General features: G+C 42.4%; 1 protein-coding gene across 7 annotated transcripts in view; it reads left to right on the forward strand.

Moving 5' to 3' along the window:
- Window positions 1-24,049, forward strand: part of RPN2 (ribophorin II) — a 59,540-nt gene that overhangs the window by 26,880 nt on the left and 8,611 nt on the right. For 4 of the 7 annotated variants that reach the window (XM_005568947.4, XM_005568948.4, XM_005568950.4 and 1 more), the window contains 7 exons: window positions 1,646-1,764; window positions 5,016-5,121; window positions 14,972-15,063; window positions 16,775-16,889; window positions 19,595-19,789; window positions 20,977-21,063; window positions 23,304-23,399. In XM_005568947.4, the coding sequence (XP_005569004.1) occupies window positions 1,646-1,764; window positions 5,016-5,121; window positions 14,972-15,063; window positions 16,775-16,889; window positions 19,595-19,789; window positions 20,977-21,063; window positions 23,304-23,399 (810 nt within the window). The remainder of the gene's footprint in view (window positions 1-1,645; window positions 1,765-5,015; window positions 5,122-14,971; window positions 15,064-16,774; window positions 16,890-19,594; window positions 19,790-20,976; window positions 21,064-23,303; window positions 23,400-24,049) is intronic. The other 3 variants (XM_045362954.2, XM_074005293.1, XM_074005294.1) reach the window with 1 other exon arrangement.

The raw sequence follows: 24,049 nt of genomic DNA on the forward strand, positions 1-24,049 counted from the left end.
TTGTTTTTTTGGACAGGGTCTCGCTGTATCATGCAGGCTGGGGTGCTGTGGCACGATCATGGCCCACTGCAGCATAGACTTCCTCCAGTACCCAAATTTTCTAACTATATTATTTTACAACAGCTGTTTTAATTCTCAAGTAATTCTGGTGTTTATGGTTGATCAGTTCTCTTCTTCCCTGGTCCTGATGGGATATCTTTTTGCCTCTTTATAGCACAGTCCTCCCTTTCACTCAGCAGTAAGCATAGACTTCTCCTTTGTGTTAACTCTTTGAACAGAGCAAATGCACAGATCTTGAATATGCTTAGAACTTTCATCTCAAATGAGGCATTTTGTTGCTGTTGTTTGGGAACCAGTGATAAGCTAAGATCTTCATGAGAAATTAGCATTTTATTTTTATGTCTAAGTGTTGGGTTTCCACTTAGGACAGTCCTGTCTGTCCCATTAGATCTACTTTGGTGGCCCCTGCAGATAGCCTCCTGAGTGAGTACCCTGTTCTTCAAAATTGCCCATTTTCTCTCTACATACAACTTGTATACCCTCAACAAAGACTTGTGTAGAAAGTAACCCGATGAACATAGTTTGCTGTGAGTCAAGAGGGGCTAAGAGGACAAAGTGGAAAAATAATTGACTCGGAAACTAAATAGATGGTTTGAGTCCTGGCTCAACTACTTAACCGGCCATGTGACCTTTGGCAGTCCCTTAACCTCTTATGGCTTGTTTCTTCACCTGTGCAATAAGGATTATTCTATCTGTGTCATACTATTGATAGGAGAATATATGTAAAGGGCCTAGCCTGGTATATGCATGTAGTTGACTTTCAACAAATGATAGTTATTAATGTTATCCATATTTCTTTAATTTTCCCATTGCTGGTACCATCCTAAAGTATTTTTCTGGCTGATTTATTTATTTATTTGTTTGGTAGAGACAAGGTCTCACTGTGTTGCCCAGGCTGGTCCCAAACTCCTGGCCTTAAATGATAATCACTCCCATCTCGGCCTCCCAAAGTACTGCAGTTACAGGCGTGAGCCACTGCACCCAGCCTGGCTGAGACATTTATTTTTTTCTTTTTCAGAGACAGGGTTTCCCTCTGTTTCCCAGGCTGGAGTATAGTGGCACAGTCATAGCTCATGCTAACTCTTGGGCTCAAGCAATCCTCCTGCCTCAACCTCTTCAGTATCTGGGACTATAAGCACATGACACCATGCCCAGCTAATTTTTTAGCTTAAAAAACCTTTTTTTTTTTTTTTTTTTTTTTTAGTAGAAACGGCGTCTTGCCATGTTGCCCACGTTGGTCTTGAACTCCTGGCATCAAGTGATCCTCCTGACTCAGCCTCCCAAAGCACTGCAATTACAGGCATGAGCCACCATGCCCAGTCTGATAAATTCTTTTAAAGATTCTGTAGCAGAGTGGATAGAATAGGGAATCAGAAAGAAGGAAATATATTGACCAGGTGTGGTGACTCACACCTGTAATAATCCATTTTAGGATTAGGCAGCAGACCCAAGGTCTGTGAAGATTTCCCAAAGCAGGGGTTTGCTCTCCTGCAGAGCTTACAACCTATAGATAAAGCACCCCAGTAACAAAATTCTCTGCTCCTATAGCCTTTGTTGTAACAAATAATTTTTTATTTATTTCCAGTTGCAAGTCACCAATGTTTTGTCTCAGCCTCTGACTCAGGCCACTGTTAAACTAGAACATGCTAAATCCGTTGCTTCCAGAGCCACTGTCCTCCAGAAGACATCCTTCACCCCTGTAGGGTAAGTCTTGGCCATGTTTTGGCAGGGCGCTGACCTCTTTGTTTTGGAAAGTTAGCCTGCAGCCAGTGTAACAGATTAATATAGATGTCACCATGATCATAAAACCAAATTTACCGAAGTTTCAGTTAGGTAAATTTGATCTACTAGTATCAAAAGCCTACAATTAAATATAAGAAAATGATTTTTAAAATGAAGATCATTTGGTTTTACTGTTTCATTCTCTATTTCTAGTTGGCTCTGTCTTGTGATATAAGTAGCTATTTTAAAATTTAATATTTATCGATTTTTTTCTGATAAATGTTTATTATAGGAAAAATACAGAAAAGCACAAAAAAGAAAATGTAACTCACCCATAATTCTACCATTCAGAGATAACTTTTGCTAACTTTTTTTTTTTTTTTTTTTGAGGCGGAGTTTTGCTCTTGTTGCCCAGACTGGAGTGCAATGGTGCAATCTCAGCTCACCACAAACTCTGCCTCCTGGATTCAAGCAATTCTCCTGCCTCAGCCTTCCAACTAGCTGGGATTACAGGTGCCCGCCACCATGCCTGGCTAATTTTTTGTATTTTTAGTAGAGACAGGGTTTCACCATGTTGGCCAGGATGGTTTCGAACTCCTGACCTCAAGTGATCCACCCACCTCGGCCTTCCAAAGTGCTGGGATTACAGGTGTGAGCCATTGCACCTGGCCTTTTTAAAAAATTTTTTTAAAAATTAGAGATGGGGGCCGGGTGTAGTGGCTCACGCCTGCAATCCCAGCACTTTGGGAGGCCGAGGTGGGTGGATCACTTGAGGTCAGGAGTTCAAAAACAGCCTGGTCAACACGGCGAAAACCCATCTCTACTAAAAATACAAAAAATTAGACGTCGTGGCGCATGCCTATAGTCCCAGCTACTTCGGAGGCTGAGGCAAGAGAATTGCTTCAACCCGGGTGGCAGAGGTTGGCAGTGAGCTGAGATGGCACCATTGCTCTCCAGCCTGGGTGACAGTGAGGTTCCATCTCTATTTAAAAAAAAAAAAAAAAATCAGGATATGCTTTATATGTAACAATGTGCCACAAACTTCTTTTTTTTTTTTTGAGGCAGAGTCTCGCTCTGTCCCCCAGGCTGGAGTGCAGTGGCACGATCTTGGCTCACTACAAGCTCCGCCTCCTGGGTTCACACCATTCTCCTGCCTCAGCCTCCTGAGTAGCTGGGACTACAGGCGCCTGCCACCATGCCTGGCTAATTTTTTGTATTTTTAGTAGAGATGGGGTTTCACCATGTTAGCCAGGATGGTCTCAATCTCCTGACCTCGTGATCCACCCACCTCGGCCTCCCAAACACAAACTTCTTTTTATAGGATTAAATATTCTTTTACAATTTTTTTTTTTTTTGAGATGGAGTTTTCTTCTTGTTGCCCAGGCTGGAGTGCAATGGTGTGTTCTCGGCTCATTGCAATCTCTACCTCCCAGGTTCAAATGATTCTCCTACCTCAGCCTCCTGAGTAGCTGGGATTACAGGCACCCGCCACCACACCTGGCTAATTTTTGTATTTTCAGTAGAGATGGGGTTTTATCATGTTGGCCAGGCTGGTCTCTAACTGCCTCAGCGTCCCCAGTGGCTGGGATTACAGGCATGTGACCTCAGGTGCTCCTCCCACCTCAGCCTCCAAAGTGCTGGGATTACATGTGTGAGCCACCATGTCCGGCCTTTACAATGATTTTCAATGACTGCATATTATTGCTATGTAATTTTTTAAAAACTAAGGCCCAATTTACTGGGTATGGTGGCTCGCCTATAGTTCCGGCTACTTGGGAGGCTGAGGTGGGAAGATCGCTTGAGGCTGGGAGGTCTAGGCTGTAGTGAGCCATGATCATATCATATCATTCTAGCCTGGGTGACAGAGAGAGACTCTGTCTCAAAAACAAAAACAAAAAATTAAAGGTAAAGCTGGGCACAGTAGCAGGTACTTGTAGTCCCAGCTACTTGGAGGTTGAGGCAGGAAGATCATTTGAACTGAGGAGCTTAAGATCAGTCTGGGCAACATAGTAAGACCTGTCTCTAAAAGAAAAAAATTAAGGGTCAATTTTTATATGAATTAGTGTTTTTCCCAGCTAACTGCTTTTTTTTTTTTTTTTTTTTTTTTTTTTGAGACAGTCTCACTCTGTTGCCCAGGCTGGAGTGCAGTGGCGTGATCTCAGTTCACTGCAACTTCTGCCTCCCAGGTACAAAGAATTCTCCTGCCTCAGTCTCCCAATTAGCTGGAATTACAGGCACCCGCCACCACACCCGGCTAATTTTTTTTTATTTGTAGTAGGGATGGGGTTTCACCATGTTGCCCAGGCTGGTTTTGAACCCCTGACCAAAAGTGACCCGCCTGCCTCGGCCTCCCAAAGTGCTGGGATTACAGGCGTGAGCCACTGGCCCTGTATGGAACTTTTTGAAGTGTTAAATTAGTTTGTAAGTTATTGAGATCAGGAGTTTTCAATTTTAGAGAGAAAATGCATTTCTTAATCATAAGCATGGAAAGGTCGAAATTATACCAAAAAATTAGCCACAATTATACTATTGTACACCAACCTCTTTGTACATTTTGGAGTATTTTCTTCTACATTTTTGTTGTTGTCATTGTGAAACATAATTGGGATCATACTGTAAAAAAAACTTCCCAATTTTACATTACACTGTGGAAAGCTACCAGAAGGAGTTTGAATTTTAGGAGTGATGGGAGTAACAAAGGAAAAGAAAATGTAGGAAACCTAGAGGTGTTCATTTTAGATACTTTTCTCCACATTCCAATCTGTGATTAAGCATGAGGATTGGGCACGGTGGCTCACGCCCCAGCCTGCACTTAGGGAGGCTGAGGCGTGTGGATCACTTGATCTCAGGACCCTGTCTCTACAAAAAAACCCCAAAATTATCTGGTCGTGATGGGGTGTGCCTGCCGTCCCAACTTTTGGGGAGGCTGAGGTGGGAGGATCAATTGAGCCTAGGAGTTTGAGGCTGTGGTGAGCTGTGATCGCGCCACTGTACTCCAGCCTGGGTGACAGAGTGAGAACCTGTCCCAAAATAAAATAAAAGTGACAACCTGTCTCAAAATAAATAAAATAAAATAAAATAAGCATGAGATTGCCCAAGTGAGGTGGGAAGTCAAAAAGGTAGGGAGTGGGCTAGCCTTGAACAGTCTTCAGGAGACATTTTGTAGCTCCTGTTTGTTATATCCATGACTTTCCTACCTGAGTTCTTGCTAAGCCCATTGTCATTCTTAACAGGGATGTTTTTGAACTAAACTTCATGAACGTCAAATTTTCCAGTGGTTATTATGACTTCCTTGTCAAAGTTGAAGGTGACAACCGTTACATTGCAAATACCGTAGAGGTAGGTGTTTTTCTTTCCTTCCCATTGCCATGTTAGTATATCCAAGGAAATGGCCACACTGACACTGTATTAATCGTCTGGTCCATTGAGTTTTATCTACAACCAAGCTAATGCGTTTATGTGGAGCGAGGGCTGCGTTCAATCTTTGCTGTTTGACAGGCTTAGCCAAGGCAGTAACTCAAGAACTTGGTCATAGTGAATTTTATTTTATTTGTAAGTTTTTCATTTTCCATTATAATTTAGCATTACTCTCTTACATGAAATTTAGTTAGTGGAAAAAATAAAAATCACCCATAATTCCACCGAGGCTTAAACTCTTAAAGTGTTTTGTGTGATAGGCTTTGGTGGGTTTAGAAAAGTGCTTGATGCCAAGTAGATGACAAAAAGCATCAAATGACACATATATAACACTATAATGAAGCTATTTGGATAAAGGATAAAAGAAAATCGGTAATCTTTTATAATGAACTGTGTTTCAGATGTTTAGCTAACTCTAGCTGGGTTAAAGGTCAAAGTAGCTTTAAGGATAGAAAGCCTTATATACCTGATGCTTTGTGGGAATGAGGTAGTTCACATGAGTATTTTTCCCAGCTAATTGAAATTTACCCCATCTGGCACCGTGGCTTTCATTGTAATCTTTTTAGGTAGAAGTTTATTTAAGATGAGTTACACATTTTCCTACTTTCTTACTTCCAATTTAAGATGGTTTGTCTTTCATGACCTTGATGCTTGAAGAGAACTGGCTCTCAATTTGTAGAATGTCTCTCAGTTCGTGTTTGTCTGATGTTTCTTCATGATCGGATTCGGGTCATGCATTTTCCTCAGTTCTATCCCAAAAGTAATGCTCTGCCCTACTCAGAGCATGAAGTATATGATGTTGATATGTCTCATTACAGGTAATGTTAACCTTGATCACTTGAGTAAGGTGATTGTGTGCTAGGTTTCTCTGCTGTAAAGTTGCTGTTTTTCTGCTTGTATTTAAGTGTCTTGTGGGGTGATACTTTGAGACTCTGTAAGGATCTTCATGATCTTGTCTGTAATAGTTATTACTGTGGTGTTTGCCAAAGGGTGATTTTCTCTTTCATTGGTTCTGCATTTTTAAAATTGGAATACTGTAAGAAAATAACTTTTTTATCCTGTTTATTTATTTATAACTATAATAATTCTTTATCGTAACATGTTTGTAATGTAATATGTTATCTATAATTCATATGTTTACAATAATTGCATCATGGATATTTATTTTACTATATACATTGTGATCCATGACTGTCATTTATCTTGTTGCTCATTTTATCCTAGGTTTGGCCTTTGGAGAGCTCCTCAAATTGGCTCCTGTGACACTTGCTTTCTTTTAATGACAGAATTAACAGCTAGAAAGTTTGACCTTTTCAAAAATGGGGCATTACTTCCCATAGATAGATTCAACACTTGCATTTAAAGTTTGGCAGAAAGGAAGATGTTTTCTGGAACTCGAATCTGTCCACCTCATGTGTTGACCTTTTAAGCATGAGACATCTGATCTTAGTCCGTTCACTATGGATAGAAACTATTGTAGAGTGTGCCTTGATCCTTTCAAATCTACATTCTTTTAATGTTAGTTTCCTACGTTAAGAGGACATATTTGCAACTGAACATATTAAAAGGAAAGTTCTTTTTTTTTTCTTTCTTGAAACCTCTTCTTCCCTCTACTGCCAGTCCATCTTAAATGCCAGGCTTATACCTCACAGTTCTAAACCCCTTCCTTTCTTGTGACTTCTACCTTCTAGTCAGTTACCAGGTCCTATTGATCCCACCTCTGATTGTCTTTTCCATGAGTCTTTTGTTGTTACAGTCACCAAATTACTCTTTTCTCCATATTCGTACCAATATTTGATATTTTTAGGTTTTGGTAATCTGATGCATATGAAAAGGTATCTTGTTTTAATGTCTTTCCTTGGTTACTGGTAAAGTTAAACATCTTTTTTTGTATTTATTAGCCAATTAGGTTTCCTTTCTAGTGAATTGTTTCATATCTTTGCCTGGTTTTCTTTTGGTTTGTTAGTCTTATTACTGATTTTTAGGAGTGATATATGTTTTGTTGTGAGCATAGGATATCTTCCCCTAGAATTGCTTTATGGCATCTCTTGATGCACAAAATTTAATTTTAATGAAGCTTAATTTAAGCATCTTTTCCTGGGGCCAGGTGAGGTGGCTCATGCCTGTAATCCCAGCAGTTTGGGAGGCTGAGGTGGGTGGATCACTTGAGGCCAGGAGTTCAAGAGCAGCCTGGCCAATATAGCAAAATCCTGGCTCTACTGAAAATACAAGAATTAGCCAGGCGTGGTGGCACGCACCTGTAATCCCAGCTACTTGGGAGGCTGAAGCAGGAGAATCACTTGAACCTGGGAGGTGGAGGTTGCAGTGAGCCAAAATCACACCACCGCACTCCAGCCTGGGCAACAGAGCGAGACTGTCTCAAAAAAATAAGTAAATAAATAAAATATAAGTTTTTTGCTAGTCTGTGTTTTTTGTGTCTTCTTTAAGATGATCCTGTGCTACCCCAAAGTCAAAAAGATATTCTCCAGTTTTTTCTTTTTTCTTTTTATTTATTTTTGAGACAGAGTCTCACTCTGTCACTCAGGCTAGAGTATAGTGGCGCGATCTTGGCTCACTGCAACCTCTGCCTCCCGGGTTCAAGCAGTTCTCCTGCCTCAGCCTCCCAAGTAGCTGGGACTACAGGTATGTGCCACCACACCCGGCTAATTTTTGCATTTTTAGTAGATACAGGGTTTTGCCGTATTGGCCAGGCTGGTCTCCAACTCTTGGCCTCCCAAAGTGTTGGGATTACAGGCGTGAGCCACTGCACCTGGCCCTCCAGTGTCTTCTGAACAGTTTTTAAGTTGTTTCCCCCTTATATTTGAGGCTTCGGTCTATCCGAAGTTCATTTTTGTTGCTGTAGTATTTTACACCCTGTCTATAGTTGTACTTATTGCATTATATTACCATTGTTTATATGCATTGCTTTTTCACTGGGCTGAGAACTCCTATGGATGGAAACTAAATCTTCTTCTTCTTTTTCTTCTTCTTATTTTATTTATTTATTTATTTATTTATTTATTTATTTATTTATTTATTTTGAGATAGTCTCGCTCTGTTGCCAGGCTGGAATGCAGTGGTGCAATCCTGGGTCACTGGAACCTCTGCCTCCCAGGTTCAAGCAATTCTTCTGCCTCAGCCTCCTGAGTAGCTGGGACTACAGGCATGCGCCACCACACCCAGCTAATTTTTGTATTTTTAGTAGAGACGGGGTCTCACCATGTTGGCCAGGATGGTCTTGATCTCTTGACCTTGTGATCTGCCCAGAAGTGCTGGGATTACAGGCGTGAGCCACCATGCCCGGCCTAAATCTTATTTTTTCAGTGCTTGGTTCCCATCTAGCATCACTTAGAGGAAGAACAGGATGGAGTGGTGTAAAGACGTTTTCCCACATTGCGGGCCCTTCAGAACTTTGGCAATCTTCCAGACTTAGCTTTTTTTTTTTTTTTTTTTTTTTTGAGACGGAATCGCACTCTGTCGTCCAGGCTGGAGTACAGTGGCACGATCTTGGCTCACTGCAACCTTCGTCTCCGCCTCCTGGGTTCAACTGATTCTCCTGCCTTGGCCTCCTGAGGAGCTGGGATTACAGGTGCACACCACCTTGCCAGGCTAATTTTTTTGTAGTTTTAGTAGAGACGGGGTTTTGCCATGTTGGCCAGGCTGGTCTCAAACTCCTGACCTCAGGTGATCTGCTCCCCCACTCGGCCTCCGAAAGTGCTGGGATTACAGATGTGAGCCACTAGGCCTGGCCGAGACTTAGCTTTTATTTATTGATTTAATAACAGCTTTATTGAGGTATAATTCTCATACCATAAAATTTATCAATTTAAAGTATGTAATTCAGACTGGGCATGAGCCACCATGCTTGTAATCGCAGCACTTTGGGAGACTGAGGTGGGATGATCACTTGAGCCCAGGAGTTAGAGACAAGCATCCCAGCACTTTAGGAGGCTGAGGAGGGAGGATCGCTTGAGTCCAGGAGTTAGAGACAAGCGTCCCAGCACTTTGGGAGGCTGAGGCGGGAGGATCACTTGAGCCCAGGAGTTAGAGACAACTTGGGCAACACAGGGAGATCCCATCTCTACCAAAAATTTAAAAATAAATTAGCCGGGTATGGTGGCATGTACCTGTAGTCCCAGCTACTTGAGAGGCTGAGGCAAGAGGATCCCTTGAGCCTAGGAGTTTGAGGCTGCAGTGAACTGTGATCACACTACTGCACTCCAGCCTGGGCAACAGAGTGAGACCTTGTCTCAAAAAAACAAAAAGACTGAGTGCGTGGCTTATACCTATAATCCCAGCACTTTGGGAGGCCGAGGCGAGTGGATCGCCTGAGATCAGGAATTCGAGACCAGCCTGGTCAGCATGGTAAAACCCCGTCTCTGCCAAAAAAAAAAAAAAAAAAAACTAAACTAAACTAAACTAGGCAATCCAGTGTTTTTAGTATATTCACAGGCGTGTGCAACCCTTACCAGAATGCCATTCCAGAATATTTTTATCACCCTGGAGAGCAGCGTTATGTCTTTAGTAGTCACTCCCGTTCTCTGCTCCTACTTTCTGCTTTCTTTCTCTCTGGTTGCCTATTTGGGACATTTTGTATAAATGGAATCATACACTATGTTACCTTTTGTGTCTGGCTTTTTTGTTTTTTCACTTAACCTAATACTTTTAAGGTTCTTCCATGTTGTAGCATGTATTAGTACTTCATTTCTTTTTATGGCAAAATAATATTCCATTGTATGGATATATCACATTTTGTTTACCTACTCATTAGTTAATAACATTTGAGGTATTTCTCCTTTTTGGCTCTTATGAGTAATGCTACTGTGAACATTTGTATATAACTTTTTGTTTGAACACAGTTCTTTCAGGTGTATGCTTAGGAATAGAATTCTTGCGTCATATGGTAACTCAGTGTTTCACTTTTCAAGAAACAAGTTTTCAAAGCAGCTGTACCATTTTACGTTTCTACTAGCAATGTATGAGGGTTCCAATTTTACTACATCCTCACCAACACTTGTTATTATCTGACTTTTTGATTCTAGCCATCGTAGTGGGTATAAAGTGGTATCTCATTATGGTTTTGATTTCCATTTCTCTGATGGGTAATAATGTTGAGTATCTCTTTATGTGCTTATTGGTCTTTTGTATATCTTCTTTAAAAGAATGTCTATTCAAATCCATTGTCCATTGAAAAAAATGTTTTTGGTCTTTTTTTCTTCCTTCCACAATCTATATACCTCTTATTTCCTTTCATTTATCTTTATCTTTATTTGTCTTTATCTTTTTATTATCTTTTTGTATTCTTGAGTTGTAAGAGTTTCTCTGGTTAGAGGTTCCTTATTAGATACATGATTTGCAAATATTTTCTCGCAGTCTGAAGGTTGTATTTTCACTTTCATGATGTTGTCTTTTGAAGCATAAAAAATTTTAATTTTGATTAAGTTCAGTTTTAAAATTTTGTTGTTGTTGTTGTTGTTTGTGCTTTAGGTGTCATGTCTAAGAAACCATTGTCTGATCCAAAGTTATGAAGATTTACTGCTATGTTCAAAAGTAGAAAAAGAATTTTATACTTTTGGTTCTTACCCTTAGGTTTCTGATTCATTGTGAGTTAATTTTTGTGTATGGTGTGACGTAGGGGGTCCAGTCTTATTTTGCAGTTGTCCTAGAACCATTTGTTGAAAAGACTGTGCTTTCCCTAATGAATTGCCTTGGCACATACATCCTTGTAGGAATCACTTGACCATAAATGTAAGGGTTGATTTCTGGACTCATAATTCTATTTCATTAATCTGTATTTTTGTCCTTATGCCAATACCACGCCGTCTTGATTACTGTAACAGCTTGGCATTTTGTGACATCAAATCTGGTGTTTGTCCAAGTGTTTCTGTGATTTTTGGAAAAATTATCTAAGTACAAAATAGCAGAAATGGCTAATAGGTGTTGTTCATGCAATGATAATAAGCCCCCATTGAGGCCATTTGCTGTCCTTTTCCTCCCTAGTGATGGAGTAAGCATTACAAAATCTTCTGTCTTCCTCCTTATTACATTAGAGGGGTGTGTGTGTGTGTGTTTGTGTGTGTGTGTGTGTGTTTGTGTGTGTGTGAGAGAGAGAGGGAGAGAGAGTCGGCTCTGACCTTTGCCATATATGCAAATTTTCTTTGTAATTTCAGTAATAGTCACACTTAGAGCCTCAGAGCAGGTCACTGGGTCCTGTTTGTCCTCCCAGGAGATGCTCGACATTGGTCAGAGTGCATTAACGGTGGTTTGTTGTGGAAGTCCTGTAATAGCCCTCATTGACATTGGACTAGCTGTCAGGGGAAGCATGGGTTTTGGAAGCTTTCATTAGCATTAATTGCCCCTAATGCACCATCATTTTTGACAGTAATAAGCTAAACAGGGGTGTTATTACTCCCAGCAGAAAGACTGCATTTCCTGGCATTAGAACATTTTTTGAGATGTATATGGCATGTGGTGCAAGCAGAGAAAGGAATAGCATGATCCAGTGTAAAGCAGGCTTAGCTGCATTTCAAGTAGAGAAATAAGTCCCTTTCCTATTGTAAAAATGAATCCTGCAGTGTTACTTGGAAGGAAGAAGCAGCTAATCAACAGGGTTCCTACACGGAACTCTTTAAAGAGGGCTTTGGAAAAAGTTACGATTTTTATTTCTAAATTTGCTTTAAAAGAGTAGCATGAAAATGCTTTTCTTTTGAGTGTTTCCAGAGACCCATTTATAGTGAGATTTTAGGAGCAGAAGGATTTGTTTTAAACTGTTCCCTATTTAAGAACAGCCCTACGGGTGTTTATGTGCAACAAAGAAAGCTGTAACTTAGGAAGGCTTTTTAAATTAGGGCTGAGAGCAAACCAAGAATGATGCAAGTTCACTGCAGTTTGCCCTTTGCTCACTCCATGTGTCTGCATTGTTGGGTGATGCTCAGGATGTCTTTAGAACACACACGAAGCTGGATCCTGATTAGCGGGCTTTAGTGGCTAAGTTAGTGCTGAGAGTTTAGAGCCAGGATTCTAAGTGAAAACCTAAAAGCTGATAGCTTCCTTATCGCTATCATTAGGAGACACTGAAGACTTTACACAATTCTTTTTTTTTTTCTTTTGAGGCGGAGCCTTGCCCTATTGCCCAGGCTGGAGTGCAGTGGCGTGATCTTGGCTCACTGCAACCTCCGCCTTCCGGGTTCAAACTATTTTCCTGTCCCAGCCTCCCGAGTAGCTGGGACTACAGGCGTGCGTCACCACGTCTGGCTAATTTTTTTGTATTTTTAGTAGAGACAAGGTTTTGCCATGTCAGTCAGGCTGGTCTCGAACTCCTGACCTCAAATGATCCACCTCCCAAAGTGCTGGATTACAGGCATGAGCCATCACGCCCAGCCTAGTCTGTTCTTTTTAATTGCTCCATGGTAATTAATAATACGCATGTATCATTCTTTATTTAGCTAGTCTCCTGTTTATGGACATTTCAGTGGGATGATGATTCCAAGATCACATTTACAAATTAAATGAATGAGTTCTTAAGAGTGAGTTACAGAAATAACAAGGGAATTATCTAGTTAACGTTGATGAAGATTGCAGAGTAGTTAACTATGAAGACAGATTATTTTTATAGCATAGAGTATTGCTAATCCTCCTATCTCTCCCAAAATTGGAGGGCTGCTAAGCCCATCAAGCCTCCTCCTTAGTCTTCTTGCTATGGAATGTTTCCTACTCCCCAGTCGGGGCCACCCATGGGCAGACTTGGGTCACAGTTCCTTCTCCTGTGCTTTCATAACACTTTGTACATACATTAAAGCAGCAACCTGGTTCATTGTCATTATGGTTTGTGTATGGAACAGGAAGGATTTCTTGCCATCTCTGTGTATTCCCTGCACATAGGTGCTCCACGTACTACAGGGAAAGTGTTCTCAGCGGGTGTCAAATCAAACCTCTCTGGCCACTTCTTTGGCTGAGCCTTCCATTCCAGTTTGTCTTCCAGTGGAAATGTCAGTACTTGTCGGGTTGTGCTTTATGCAAAAAAGCTTGCTCTGGTTCTGATCCTTGTGTGAGTTGTAATGCTGTTAACTCAGCAGAGAGCCCAGAGAGCCAAAGTAGAGGCTCCAAGCTCCCTTCTTGGGGGTGTCTATTCAACCTGATGGGCCATCTTCCCTCCTCCACTGCCATAATTTCACCCAGTTGCCTAGACTCAATGACAGGCAATGATCCTAAACATAATTCTGCTAATAGGTGGCTATGAATTCAAATGTAGGTGGTAATATCATTACAGCTTCTGGTAATAAATCTTTACAGTTTTTTTTAAGCAAAACAGAACACCTCTATTCAACATGATAATTGAGGCTGTTGTCATAAAATAGTTATTATAGAGGCAGGAAAGAAGGCTATTAGAAGGAATTACTTTCTTATTAAAGGAATCTTTATCTCTTTTTAATTTTTCTTCTTTGCCCTTGATTTGAGGTTGTCACACCTCAATATGGTATTTTAGAAAACCGCCGAAGCTATCCTTCAATTATTTGCCCATCCCTTTATCTCTATTCCTTGATCCTGACTTAGACTATAAACCAGTGGATTTGGCAAGGATTTCCTTAAGTGTTACATTCAAACCTATCAAATATTTGGAAGGCTTACAGATCTGTTTGCACATAAAAGCGCCTTGGGGTTGCATAATTTGCACATTCAAACTTGGGTTTTAATTCAGAAATTTAACATGTTTTCTGTCTCTTTTGGATGTTTACATTGATTTTAATCTAATTTTAAATTTTCTTATTTATTGACATTAGTCCCTCTTTGTGAAGATGTTTATACGAGACATACAGAATTCAAACACTCTAAGAGTCAACATGGATTGGTTTGTGCTTATAACAAACTCCCAATCTCAGTGGCTTAAAACAACGAAGGTTTATTTTTTGCCCATGCTAGATTCTTTAGGTGGTCAACTGGAGGCTCTGCTTCATGATATCTTTGCTCCAGGACCCTGGCTGAAGGATCAAGCATCTGGACGTTGTGTCCATGTCAGAGGAAAAGAGAGAATCACGCATTGATTCTTAAAGTTTTCACTTCTGCCCACGTTTCATTGGCCACACTTGACTCCATGGGGGCAGGGAAGTAGAATTCTACCACATGCTCAGAAGGAGAATGAGAAGTACTTGGAGAACAGTACAGATAACTACCATGGCTGTCTAACAAGGAGCTGAAGTGCGTGGATTCTGAGTCAGAGTGCCTGAGCTCGACAATGGCCTGATCACTTCCTCGCGGTCTGATCTTGAGCAGAGCAGCTTCATCTCTCTCATCTTTTATTTCCTTATCTGAAAAGCAATACCTTACAGAATTGTGAGGATTAAATGAGATAGTCTTTACAAAACCAGTGCCTTTCACATGGTAAGCACTCAATAAATCCTAGCTATCATTAGAACCGAATTCTTACTGATTCGAATGAAAGGTACTGCTTAAGGAATTTTTCCCCTTATTTATTTTAAAGGATACATGAAATGATTTACTTTTTTTTTTTCCTTTTTCTTCTTTTTTTCTTTTTCTTTTATTTATTTATTTATTTATTTATTTATTTGGTGTATACCGTCCATCCAAAGCCAGAAAAAGACATTTTAGGCCTCGGAATGGGAGAGGTTGGAAATATTACTGGGCTGGGTCAGTAATCTTTACTGGGCTGAGTCATGCCTTTCTCACCTTGAAGAATAGAAAACTTTATATCTGCATGTGAATTCCTGTACACCCACCAGTTGACCTGGCAACTGTCTTCTCTATTTTCATCTAGCTCAGAGTCAAGATCTCCACTGAAGTTGGCATCACAAATGTTGATCTTTCCACTGTGGATAAGGATCAGAGCATTGCACCCAAAACTACCCGGTAGGTGGGATGCCACCTGATCCCTCGGGGAGCTGAGGCTCAAGAGCTAAGAGGAGTATGCTGAGGCACTGAGCCCTCCAGGCATCATTTCTGTATCAGCAGCCATCCAGCTTGCACCCTAAATTAAAGAGTCTGTAGTTCCACTGGTCCTGCACCAGGGATTCTGCCAGGCATCTAAGTGGATTTGGAGGTTTTATATACCAGTGTTTAGTCCATGCACAAACTGTTTATTACCAGTCCGCAACAAGGTAAAGCGCTTACCTCAGGATGTTAGTCTGAGTCAGCTATGTCACTAAGCATATTATTTAGTTCAGATGACAATTTTTAAGATAATAAGACCTTCTCAGTGAAGGAAGCAAGGTATTAATTTACATTCTGGTGCGATCTCATCATCACAGTCCTAAATTTGCTTTTAGTGACCTAATGGCAAGTCTCTCTGGCCCATGATGGGTCTGAAATTAGCTGGAAGCCTCGTAGGTGCTTAAAATTAAGATGGCAGATACCCAGCACTAGGGCTGCCATTTCCCCCTCCCAAGTCCATGGAGGCAGTACTAAGAAGTCATAGAGCATTTGCTCCCACCAAACTCAGACACAGCCTCAGAATCTTTTTTTTAAACATAATCTTCTAAGTAGACACTAACAATTGATCAGAGTTGGGCCAGAATGCTGTACGAAGCCTGCTCATCAGCCCTCCCCCAGATCCTTACTGGTGTAGGGGGGATCCAGATCTCTGGGTATAGTCCAGACCCCAACTTTACTCAACTAGGGTAGCTATAGAGGCCAGAAGACAGTAGGGTGAACCCTTAAGGCTCTTTGAAAATGGGATGTTAGCCAGAGGCTAGAAGCCAAGCAGCTGTTCCTTTTAAATCACGTAGAGTTGGCCTTTGTGTCTCTGGCTTGGCTATTTTTGTAGTGATATTGGAGATAAGAGCACTGTTTGAGAATCCACTGAAGTAATGTCTGTGCGAGCACTTTGCTGTTTAATTCTCTGCATAGATGAAGAGTTGGTCTTACTTATAAGTAAATATAAAATATGAGTATAAAATAAAGCCAGGTCTGAGCTCTGTAACCATTTGGCTGGTTTATTCCCTGGCCATCTTACCCTAAAATCCCAGGAGATAGCTGTGAAAAGAAGTTTTCCTCATCAAGTCTGCCTGTTGGGAAAATGACTTTTTAAAACCCAGTTTCAGGGCAGAAAAGTAAATTGAAACAGTGTCCAGGAAAAAAATTTGGCATTAAAAAAAGACAAAGCCAAAAGTACCCTTCTTTCCTTTGTGTCTCCTACCTGTCTTGTCTCTCTACCTTGCTCACGTGTGCTGCTGGCATCAATCCTGTGATAATTTCTCCTTGTGGTTCTGCCAGCTCGGCTCTTCTGTGTGCCTGCAGAGGCCACACGTGAGCTCCGCTGGTGCCTGACTTTGGTGGAGTTGAGAGCCTTAGGTCCTTGAATTGAAAGCTCAGAGGTACAAGCATCTGCACACAGCATTTCCCCAGATCCTGTTGGAAGTTTATTCTGCGCTTTTCTCAGTCCAGGCTTTATCAGTCCAATTTGCCCCCAGGCTGCAGACAGTTCTCCACATCTGTCTGTCCACAACAGAAGTGTTACTATGGGAGAGGGAGGATTAGGCAATGAAGTGAAGTATGTATTTTCTGCCTGTTCTCAGAGATATACTGATCCTCTCTGAAGACTGACTCTATATGCCTCTTTCAGGGTGACGTACCCAGCCAAAGCCAAGGGCACATTCATCGCAGACAGCCACCAGAACTTTGCCTTGTTCTTCCAGCTGGTAGATGTGAACACTGGTGCTGAACTCACTCCTCACCAGGTCAGGAAGACGCCTAGACAGTTCTCTTAACCTGAAATGTGAATGGATACTAGCGTTTACAATGTGGTCTGCAACATGGACTAGAGAGAATTCCACGTTCCTGCTTTCAGATCTTGACCAAACCCTGACAGTCCATCAGGTTCTCCCACGTGACACTCTCACCCTTTTACTGGTTGTAATCCTTCACCTGGGATACACGCTTCTTTCTAAAAAATTAGCTGGTATTGAGGAGAGGTACTTAAGCAGATTTGCACTTAATTAAGGTCCTTCCTTCCTCCCTCCCTCAGACAGAGTCTCGCTCTGTCACCCAGGATGGAGTGCAGTGGTGTGATCTCAGCTCACTGCAACCTCAGCCTCCCGAGTAGCTGGGACTACAGGCATGCATTACTATGCCCAGCTAATTTTTGTATTTTTAGCAGAGACAGGGTTTCACCATGTTGGCCAGGCTGTTCTCCATCTCCTGACCTCAGGTGATCCGCCTGCCTCAGCCTCCCAAAGTGGTGGGATTATAAGCCTGAGCTACAGCATCCATCCTGAGGCTTTTTCTTTCTGATTTAAAAAAGGGAATATACTGGCCAGGCATGGTGTAATCCTGTAATCCCAACACTTTGGAGGCTGAGGTGGGAGGATCACTCGCGTCCAGGAGTTGGAGACCAGTTTGGGCAATATGGTGAGACCTCGTATGTATGTATGTATATAGGTATGTATGTATGTATGTATAAATAAATAAGGGAATATACTGAAATAATTTCGAAAGAAGACCCAAAGCTTTTTTTTTATTCTGGCCAAAGCAGATTTTGTATTTGTGGGACTCTGAAGAATAGCCCTTTTAACTTGTGCCTACTTGTGTTATGAAAGCAATAGGCTTTATTTTTTTCATAGAGTAATGAAAATTATTATTTAAAAGATTTTCGAACCATACACTCTTTCCCCTGAGAACCTAATATGGCCCCATGTCCAATCAGACATCCCCACTCCCACACTACCTATCATCCCCCTTGATGGAGAGTAACCTGCCTTTAGTGTTATGTGAAGGAAGGTTCAGATAAATACTTTGAATGCTGAAAGACAAAAATGCGGTACCTAGTTTGGTATGGGGTACCCCGTACCGATGCTTTAGCAAGGACCAGCAGAGTTGTTGCCTTGAGGCAGCTTCCGGGCAGACCTCAGAGGCAACTGGATTTACTTGGGAACCTTCTTGCTTTCTGTTTCTTGCAGCTGCAGCTGTTGCACTTGTGCCCCAGGAGCACGTTCCTCTATTGCCACAGTCCCGGGAGTCCTCTGCTCCTCTCTCCTCCCTACTCCCAAACTCCAGACAGCTTGATTAGGGCCCTTAGCCAAACCTAACTGACCTTTGAGTACTTTGGCCCCTTACCATTTCCCAGCTTCTTACCAGAATGACATTTGCCGGCCAAATAGCACAAGGGAAGAAAGAGTTGTACAAAGAGAAGAAATTAGAAGACTAAATGGTAGGATCAGATTAGAGCAGGGAGAATTAGTGAGGAAGTGTAACTTTCACTGAATACTTGTCTCATCCAAAATTCTGTTGTAGAATCATGGCTTAGAGACCTTCCAGGTGGAGGTGGCATTTTGGGGATGAACCTGAAGGAGATCTGGCATCTGGATTCCCCATTCCATTCCTGGCCAAGACTAATTGCTATAGTTGGGATGCTTCATGTCTCTGGGCCCCTTTCCCTAAATGCTTTGGTGGTGTTTCTTTGTTGTTCAGGTATAGATTAACAAATGAGATGTGTATTTTCTGTAGATGCAGTGCTGGCTCTGTCACCATGCCAACTCATTTAATGCTTGTGCCTTATGATCTGTAAATTGGATCTGTAAACCTACCTGCCTTGTTGAATTCTTTATTTTGAAACACCTGAAAGAAAAGCTCTGGGTGGTTATCAAGTTTTGGTCCAGTTCTAATGTGCAGATACCTTTTTTTCTTGTGCCATTAGGGGAGATAAAATGATTAGACTCATTACCATCGTATTGCTATTAACCACTATTTGTTGACTAGCTAGCATAAAGCATTCCCTGCACTAATGCTCAGCATACGGTATTGCAAATCTTCACACAGATATGCTACATCTGGAAGTTAATTTCTGTGCTGTAAAGTTGAAGAAATCAAAGCACAAGGAGGTTAAGTAACTTGCTCAGCTAGTAAGTAGTGGAAGCAAATCTGTCTGTCTTCCAAGCTGAGGCGCTCTCCATGAAACTGGGTTGCCCTGCTTGATTAGGACTCTGCCTTACTATCAATATCCAAGCCTCCTCACTAAATCTTTAGCTGGAGGCACTAGGAAATTGAAAATGGACCTCTTACAGTTCCACCTCATTTCCCTTCTTTTCACCCTCTGGTGAAGCAGTTAATTGGGCAGCAAAGTGACCAAAAGGCTGGCGGGAAAAAGAAATTGCAGCGATAGCAAAGGGCTTAAATCATCCGCAAACTGGGCACTCAGCTTCCGACTAGTCGAGAATTGGCTGGACCCATAAGTTAAATTTACTTCCTTGTACCAGCAAAAAGTTATCTCTGAGCTAGGAACTAGGGTGGCATGGCCACTCCTTCTGCTCTCTGGGGCAGGTCTGGCAGATCTGAGAGCTCTCACTGTGACAGAGAGCTAACTGTCTGCTGCCCGGTGGATTCAATGTTAGGCCCAGGGAGAATTTTGAAATTTTCAGATGAAAGGTTGGATTATTCTTCCATCTAGACATTCGTCCGACTCCATAACCAGAAGACTGGCCAGGAAGTGGTGTTTGTTGCCGAGCCAGACAACAAGAACGTGTACAAGTTTGAACTGGATACCTCTGAAAGAAAGATCGAATTTGACTCTGCCTCTGGCACCTACACTCTCTACTTAATCATTGGAGATGCTACTTTGAAGAACCCAATCCTCTGGAATGTGGTATGTGCCTGAATGTACCCCGACTCAGGTGACAGTGGCTGTGCCCCAGGCACTGGTGGCTCCTTTTCAGGGGCGTGGGGCTCTTCACCTTCACCTTGCCTATGCCTCCTATAGTGTGATAAAGAAGCTTGGGAGGTGAGGCACTGTGTGCGGGCTCCATAAATAGTCCTGGGGTCATGCATATGGCTTGGCAACATGGTACGTGCTTAATAAATATTAAGTGAGTGAAGGAAGTATAAACTTTTGTGAGTGCTAGTATCTGTGAATTTCTATAAACGTTATACAGAAAGGCCGTGTTCATATTATAGCAAGGCACTATGGGGGTTACATAGATGTGAAAGTTAAGATCTTTGAGATATGGCATAGCTCTTAGAGAGATGAGATCTGAATTCTGATAACAATTTTAACTAATAACCAACTAACTGATTAACTAATAGCCATGTGTAGCATGTTGTCGTTTACATAGTGCCTCCCTTCATGCCTCACTTTGGATTGGTGTGATGAGAGTAAATGTGCAAGACAGGGCATTTGAGCAAGGGGTTGAAGAATGGCAAGAGTTTATCAGATCTGGGGCTGTGGGGTGATCATTGAGGAAGAGCCTGCAGAAAGCTCAAGGTGCTTTCAGTGCGATGGGAGCGGTTGTGTTTTGCCAGAGCACCTGACTCCTGTCAAAAGCGGGAGGTGATGAGCTTGGAAAGGTGGCAGAGGCCAAATTGCAGGCTTTGAATGGTGGTTGACTCACTTTGCAAGACAAAGGGGCAGCTGCGTTTTCAAGACTTCTTTTCTTCTCCTGGACTTCAGGCTGTTTTTGCACCAGAGCACATACTCATTTCTTTCTCTCTTTTTCAAATGTGACTAAATCACACTTCCCAGGGACACCAAGCAGTTTCTGATTGCAACTGTAACAGCCTGTGTACCAGCTGGGATTTTTGTATTAAGCAGCTCTATGGGGCTACTATACCAGCAGAAAATTAGAAGTCTTGCTCTAAAAAGCATTTTCAACAAATACTTGTTTTGTTCTTGAAGTTTTTACTGCCTCAATTTGTCAGCTAATGGATCAGAAGTGATTGGGACTGCCTGGACCTTTTTTCAGTTATGGTCTTAGATGTGAGTCAGAGAATATTATCTATTGAGTTTCACTCACTTCTCTGCCCCTGTGCTTTTAAAGACTGTCCTTATTTTTCTAGGCTGATGTGGTCATCAAGTTCCCTGAGGAAGAAGCTCCCTCGACTGTCTTGTCCCAGAACCTTTTCACTCCAAAACAGGAAATTCAGGTATATCCCAAAGGGCTTATCCGCTAAACATGGGGGAGAAGAGAGGGCAGCAAAGCCCTGGACTGTGTCTCTGCTCCCTTTAACTTGTTTTATGATATTTGGTAGTTTGATCCTCACACCCTGTGGATTAGGCAGGGTACATGGCAGCCCTATCTTTGAACTGAGCAAACAGGTTTAAAGAGTCCAGTGACTAACCCCCAGAAAGCAGAGAGTGGAAGATGAAATCAGAACCTGAGTCTGGTTTTCCTGACATCCAGCAGGTACAACCCTCGGACCACAGCTTGTTAGCTATGAGCGCAGATGGTTTTAGCGTTTATCCTCCCTGCTTCTGCATAAATCAGGGCTGATGGGGCGACAGGTGGGAAAACTCACCTGGGAGAACAGGGCTCTACTTTCTTAGGCAAGTCCTTGGATAAGCAAGCCTGGTCCTGCCCTGCACACAGGACTGTTGTGAGAATCAAAGTTGATAACAGATGAGTAAAGAAAGGCTTTCAAATGTTTCTAAAGCCCTTTACAAAATAAACACTAATTTTATTTGGGTACTGGTTAAGGAAACTGAGGTGGATCCACTCAGTGGACTATTTTGCCATCTTGAAAAATGATTGTACTTGGAAACCTACATACAAATTAATGTTGAAGTGTCAAAAACAGACTACCTGTTGTCATTCCACTTTAAAAAAAACAAGTGCCCAAAGGGTAGAGTAGTAGGATTGTTTATAAAACTCCTCTTCATATTGGTACAGCATTATTTAAGAACGTAAAATGCAGCTAACTGATAGGCGTGATTGTGATGATGATGAAGGGTGCCGGCTGAAGTAGGTGGCAACAGCTGCTATAATGTTAGAAAATCCTTTAATGGCAGCGGCAGCAAAGAAGAGCAGAGGTGAAAATTTAGGAACAGGAGGCTCAAGTGGGGCTGCCTCATCATGGAGCTGGAGTGGCTGGGCATTGGCAAGCAGAAAAGGCAGGCACAAGTTGACACATTGGAGGAAAAATCTTTTTTGAAAAGTTCTATTTGCATAATGAGTTGCAGCTTACAAAGCATAATCAAATGCACTATTTCGTTTGGTCTTTAGAGTATCTTTACAAGCCTAGCAGGGTGGTCATGACCCTCCCCACCCCCAGTTTTCCAGCTGGAAACTGAGGTGAAGAGTGGGACAGCGACTTCCCTCCTGGTCACACAGCCATACATATCAGTTTGGGCCTAAACAGAGGTCTCCAGATTCCCACACCATTTCTGCTTCTGCTAGGTCACACTATCTAGGTGAGCGTTGTAAAGAGAATTCATGTAGAATTGCTCAGGGAAAAAAAAAATAAAACCAAGAAATATCATCAGAATGCTTGTCCAGCCTTCTGGTTTAACTCTGGAAATCAGAGTTGGGCCAGGCATGGTGGCTAACACCTGTAATCCCACTTTGCAGGGCCAAGGAGGGAGGATCACTTGAGGTCGGGAGTTCGAGACCTAGTGAGACTCTGTCTCTACAGAGAATTTAAAAATTAAGCTGGGTGTGGTGGCGCATACCTGTAGTCCCAACTACTCGGGAGGCTAAGGCGGGAGAATCTTTTGAGCCCAGGAGTTTGAGGTTACAGCGAGCTATGATGGTGCTACTACACTTCAGCCTGGGTGACAGAGTGAGGTCCTGTCTCTTTTAAAAAAATAAAAAAAGAAGAAGAAATGAGAGCGGGAAATTTGTTTAGGGCTTCCTTAGAGCCATGGCTCAGGGAGAGAGGGATGAATTACGGTTGGAAAGATTTGTAGTGAGGCTCTGTTACCTTTTAAAAAGAGATGGTGTTACCACCATTAGCCAATTAAGTGGGGCAGCAGCATATGCCAGGGCCACCCTAGGAACCCAGAAACGTTGCGAGTCCAGAGTCCTGCCTCAGTCGTGTCACTCAGGCCATCTATATACCTGGGCACCCTCTTTGGCACTAGGCAGATGCCACGTGATGGCTTGCATTCTCTGGCCTCTAAATGGCAGTGAGTCTTTGAGGGGAATAAAGGGTTGGCCAAGCAGTGAGCTGGGGTTGATGTAGTCTCTGTGGAAGGGAGACCTCTGGGATCAAGACAGCATTGAGAAGAGGCAAAAGGCCACGTGGCCACTTGTTGCCAAGTATGCCATATAGCCTCTGGGTGGCATATCCTCTTCATGACTGACATTGATGCTTTGGTCCCTGGTATACATGGCTGCCCCAGCTGGGAAGGGCACATTCTTAAATCTTCTCGGTTTGTCTTTCGGCAGCACCTGTTCCGCGAGCCTGAGAAGAGGCCCCCCACCGTGGTGTCCAATACATTCACTGCCCTGATCCTCTCGCCGTTGCTTCTGCTCTTCGCTCTGGTGAGTGGCCGTAATTAGCGTGGGCAGCATGCGTCTGGCGCCAGACCCAGCAGATGCATTCCTTCCAAAGGAGGCTGTGTTGTTTGGCCTCAGCAAAGCTCCAGAGGGGTCCAGCAGCTGTGACCTGAACTGATGCTTAAGACATTTTAGAGTGACCAAAAGTTCCCACTGTGGAGGAGTGGCCAAATAAACTGCCCCATTAACAAGTGGGCATGAGAAAGTACTTAACAGCCACTAGGAATGACAAAAGTGGATGGACTGTGATGCTATAGGAGAGTTCAGATGAGATCTAGTGTGAACAGAGTGAGACCCGATGCTGGTAGCTATAAAAAACAACACAAAGGCTGTGCATTTCAGCACTGCTTGGGGCAGAAAACCAGAAACAACCTAAAGTCCATACGATGGAATAATATGCAGCTTTTCAAAGAATGGATAGATTTATATGCCAATAGGACAAGATTGCCAAGATGTGTTACTGAGTGAAAAAGGCAAGGGGTAGGGTAGTGTGTTTAGTATGATCCTCTGTAAAGTTTTAAAAGGTGGCCGGGTGTGGTGGCTCATGCCTGTAATCCTAGCACTTTGGGAGGCCGAGGTGGGAGGCTTGCTTGAGCTCAGGTGTTTGAGTTCAGCATGGGCAACATAGCAAGATC

This window comes from Macaca fascicularis, chromosome 10 (genome assembly GCF_037993035.2).
Source record: "Macaca fascicularis isolate 582-1 chromosome 10, T2T-MFA8v1.1".
In the NCBI taxonomy this organism is placed as follows: domain Eukaryota; kingdom Metazoa; phylum Chordata; class Mammalia; order Primates; family Cercopithecidae; genus Macaca; species Macaca fascicularis.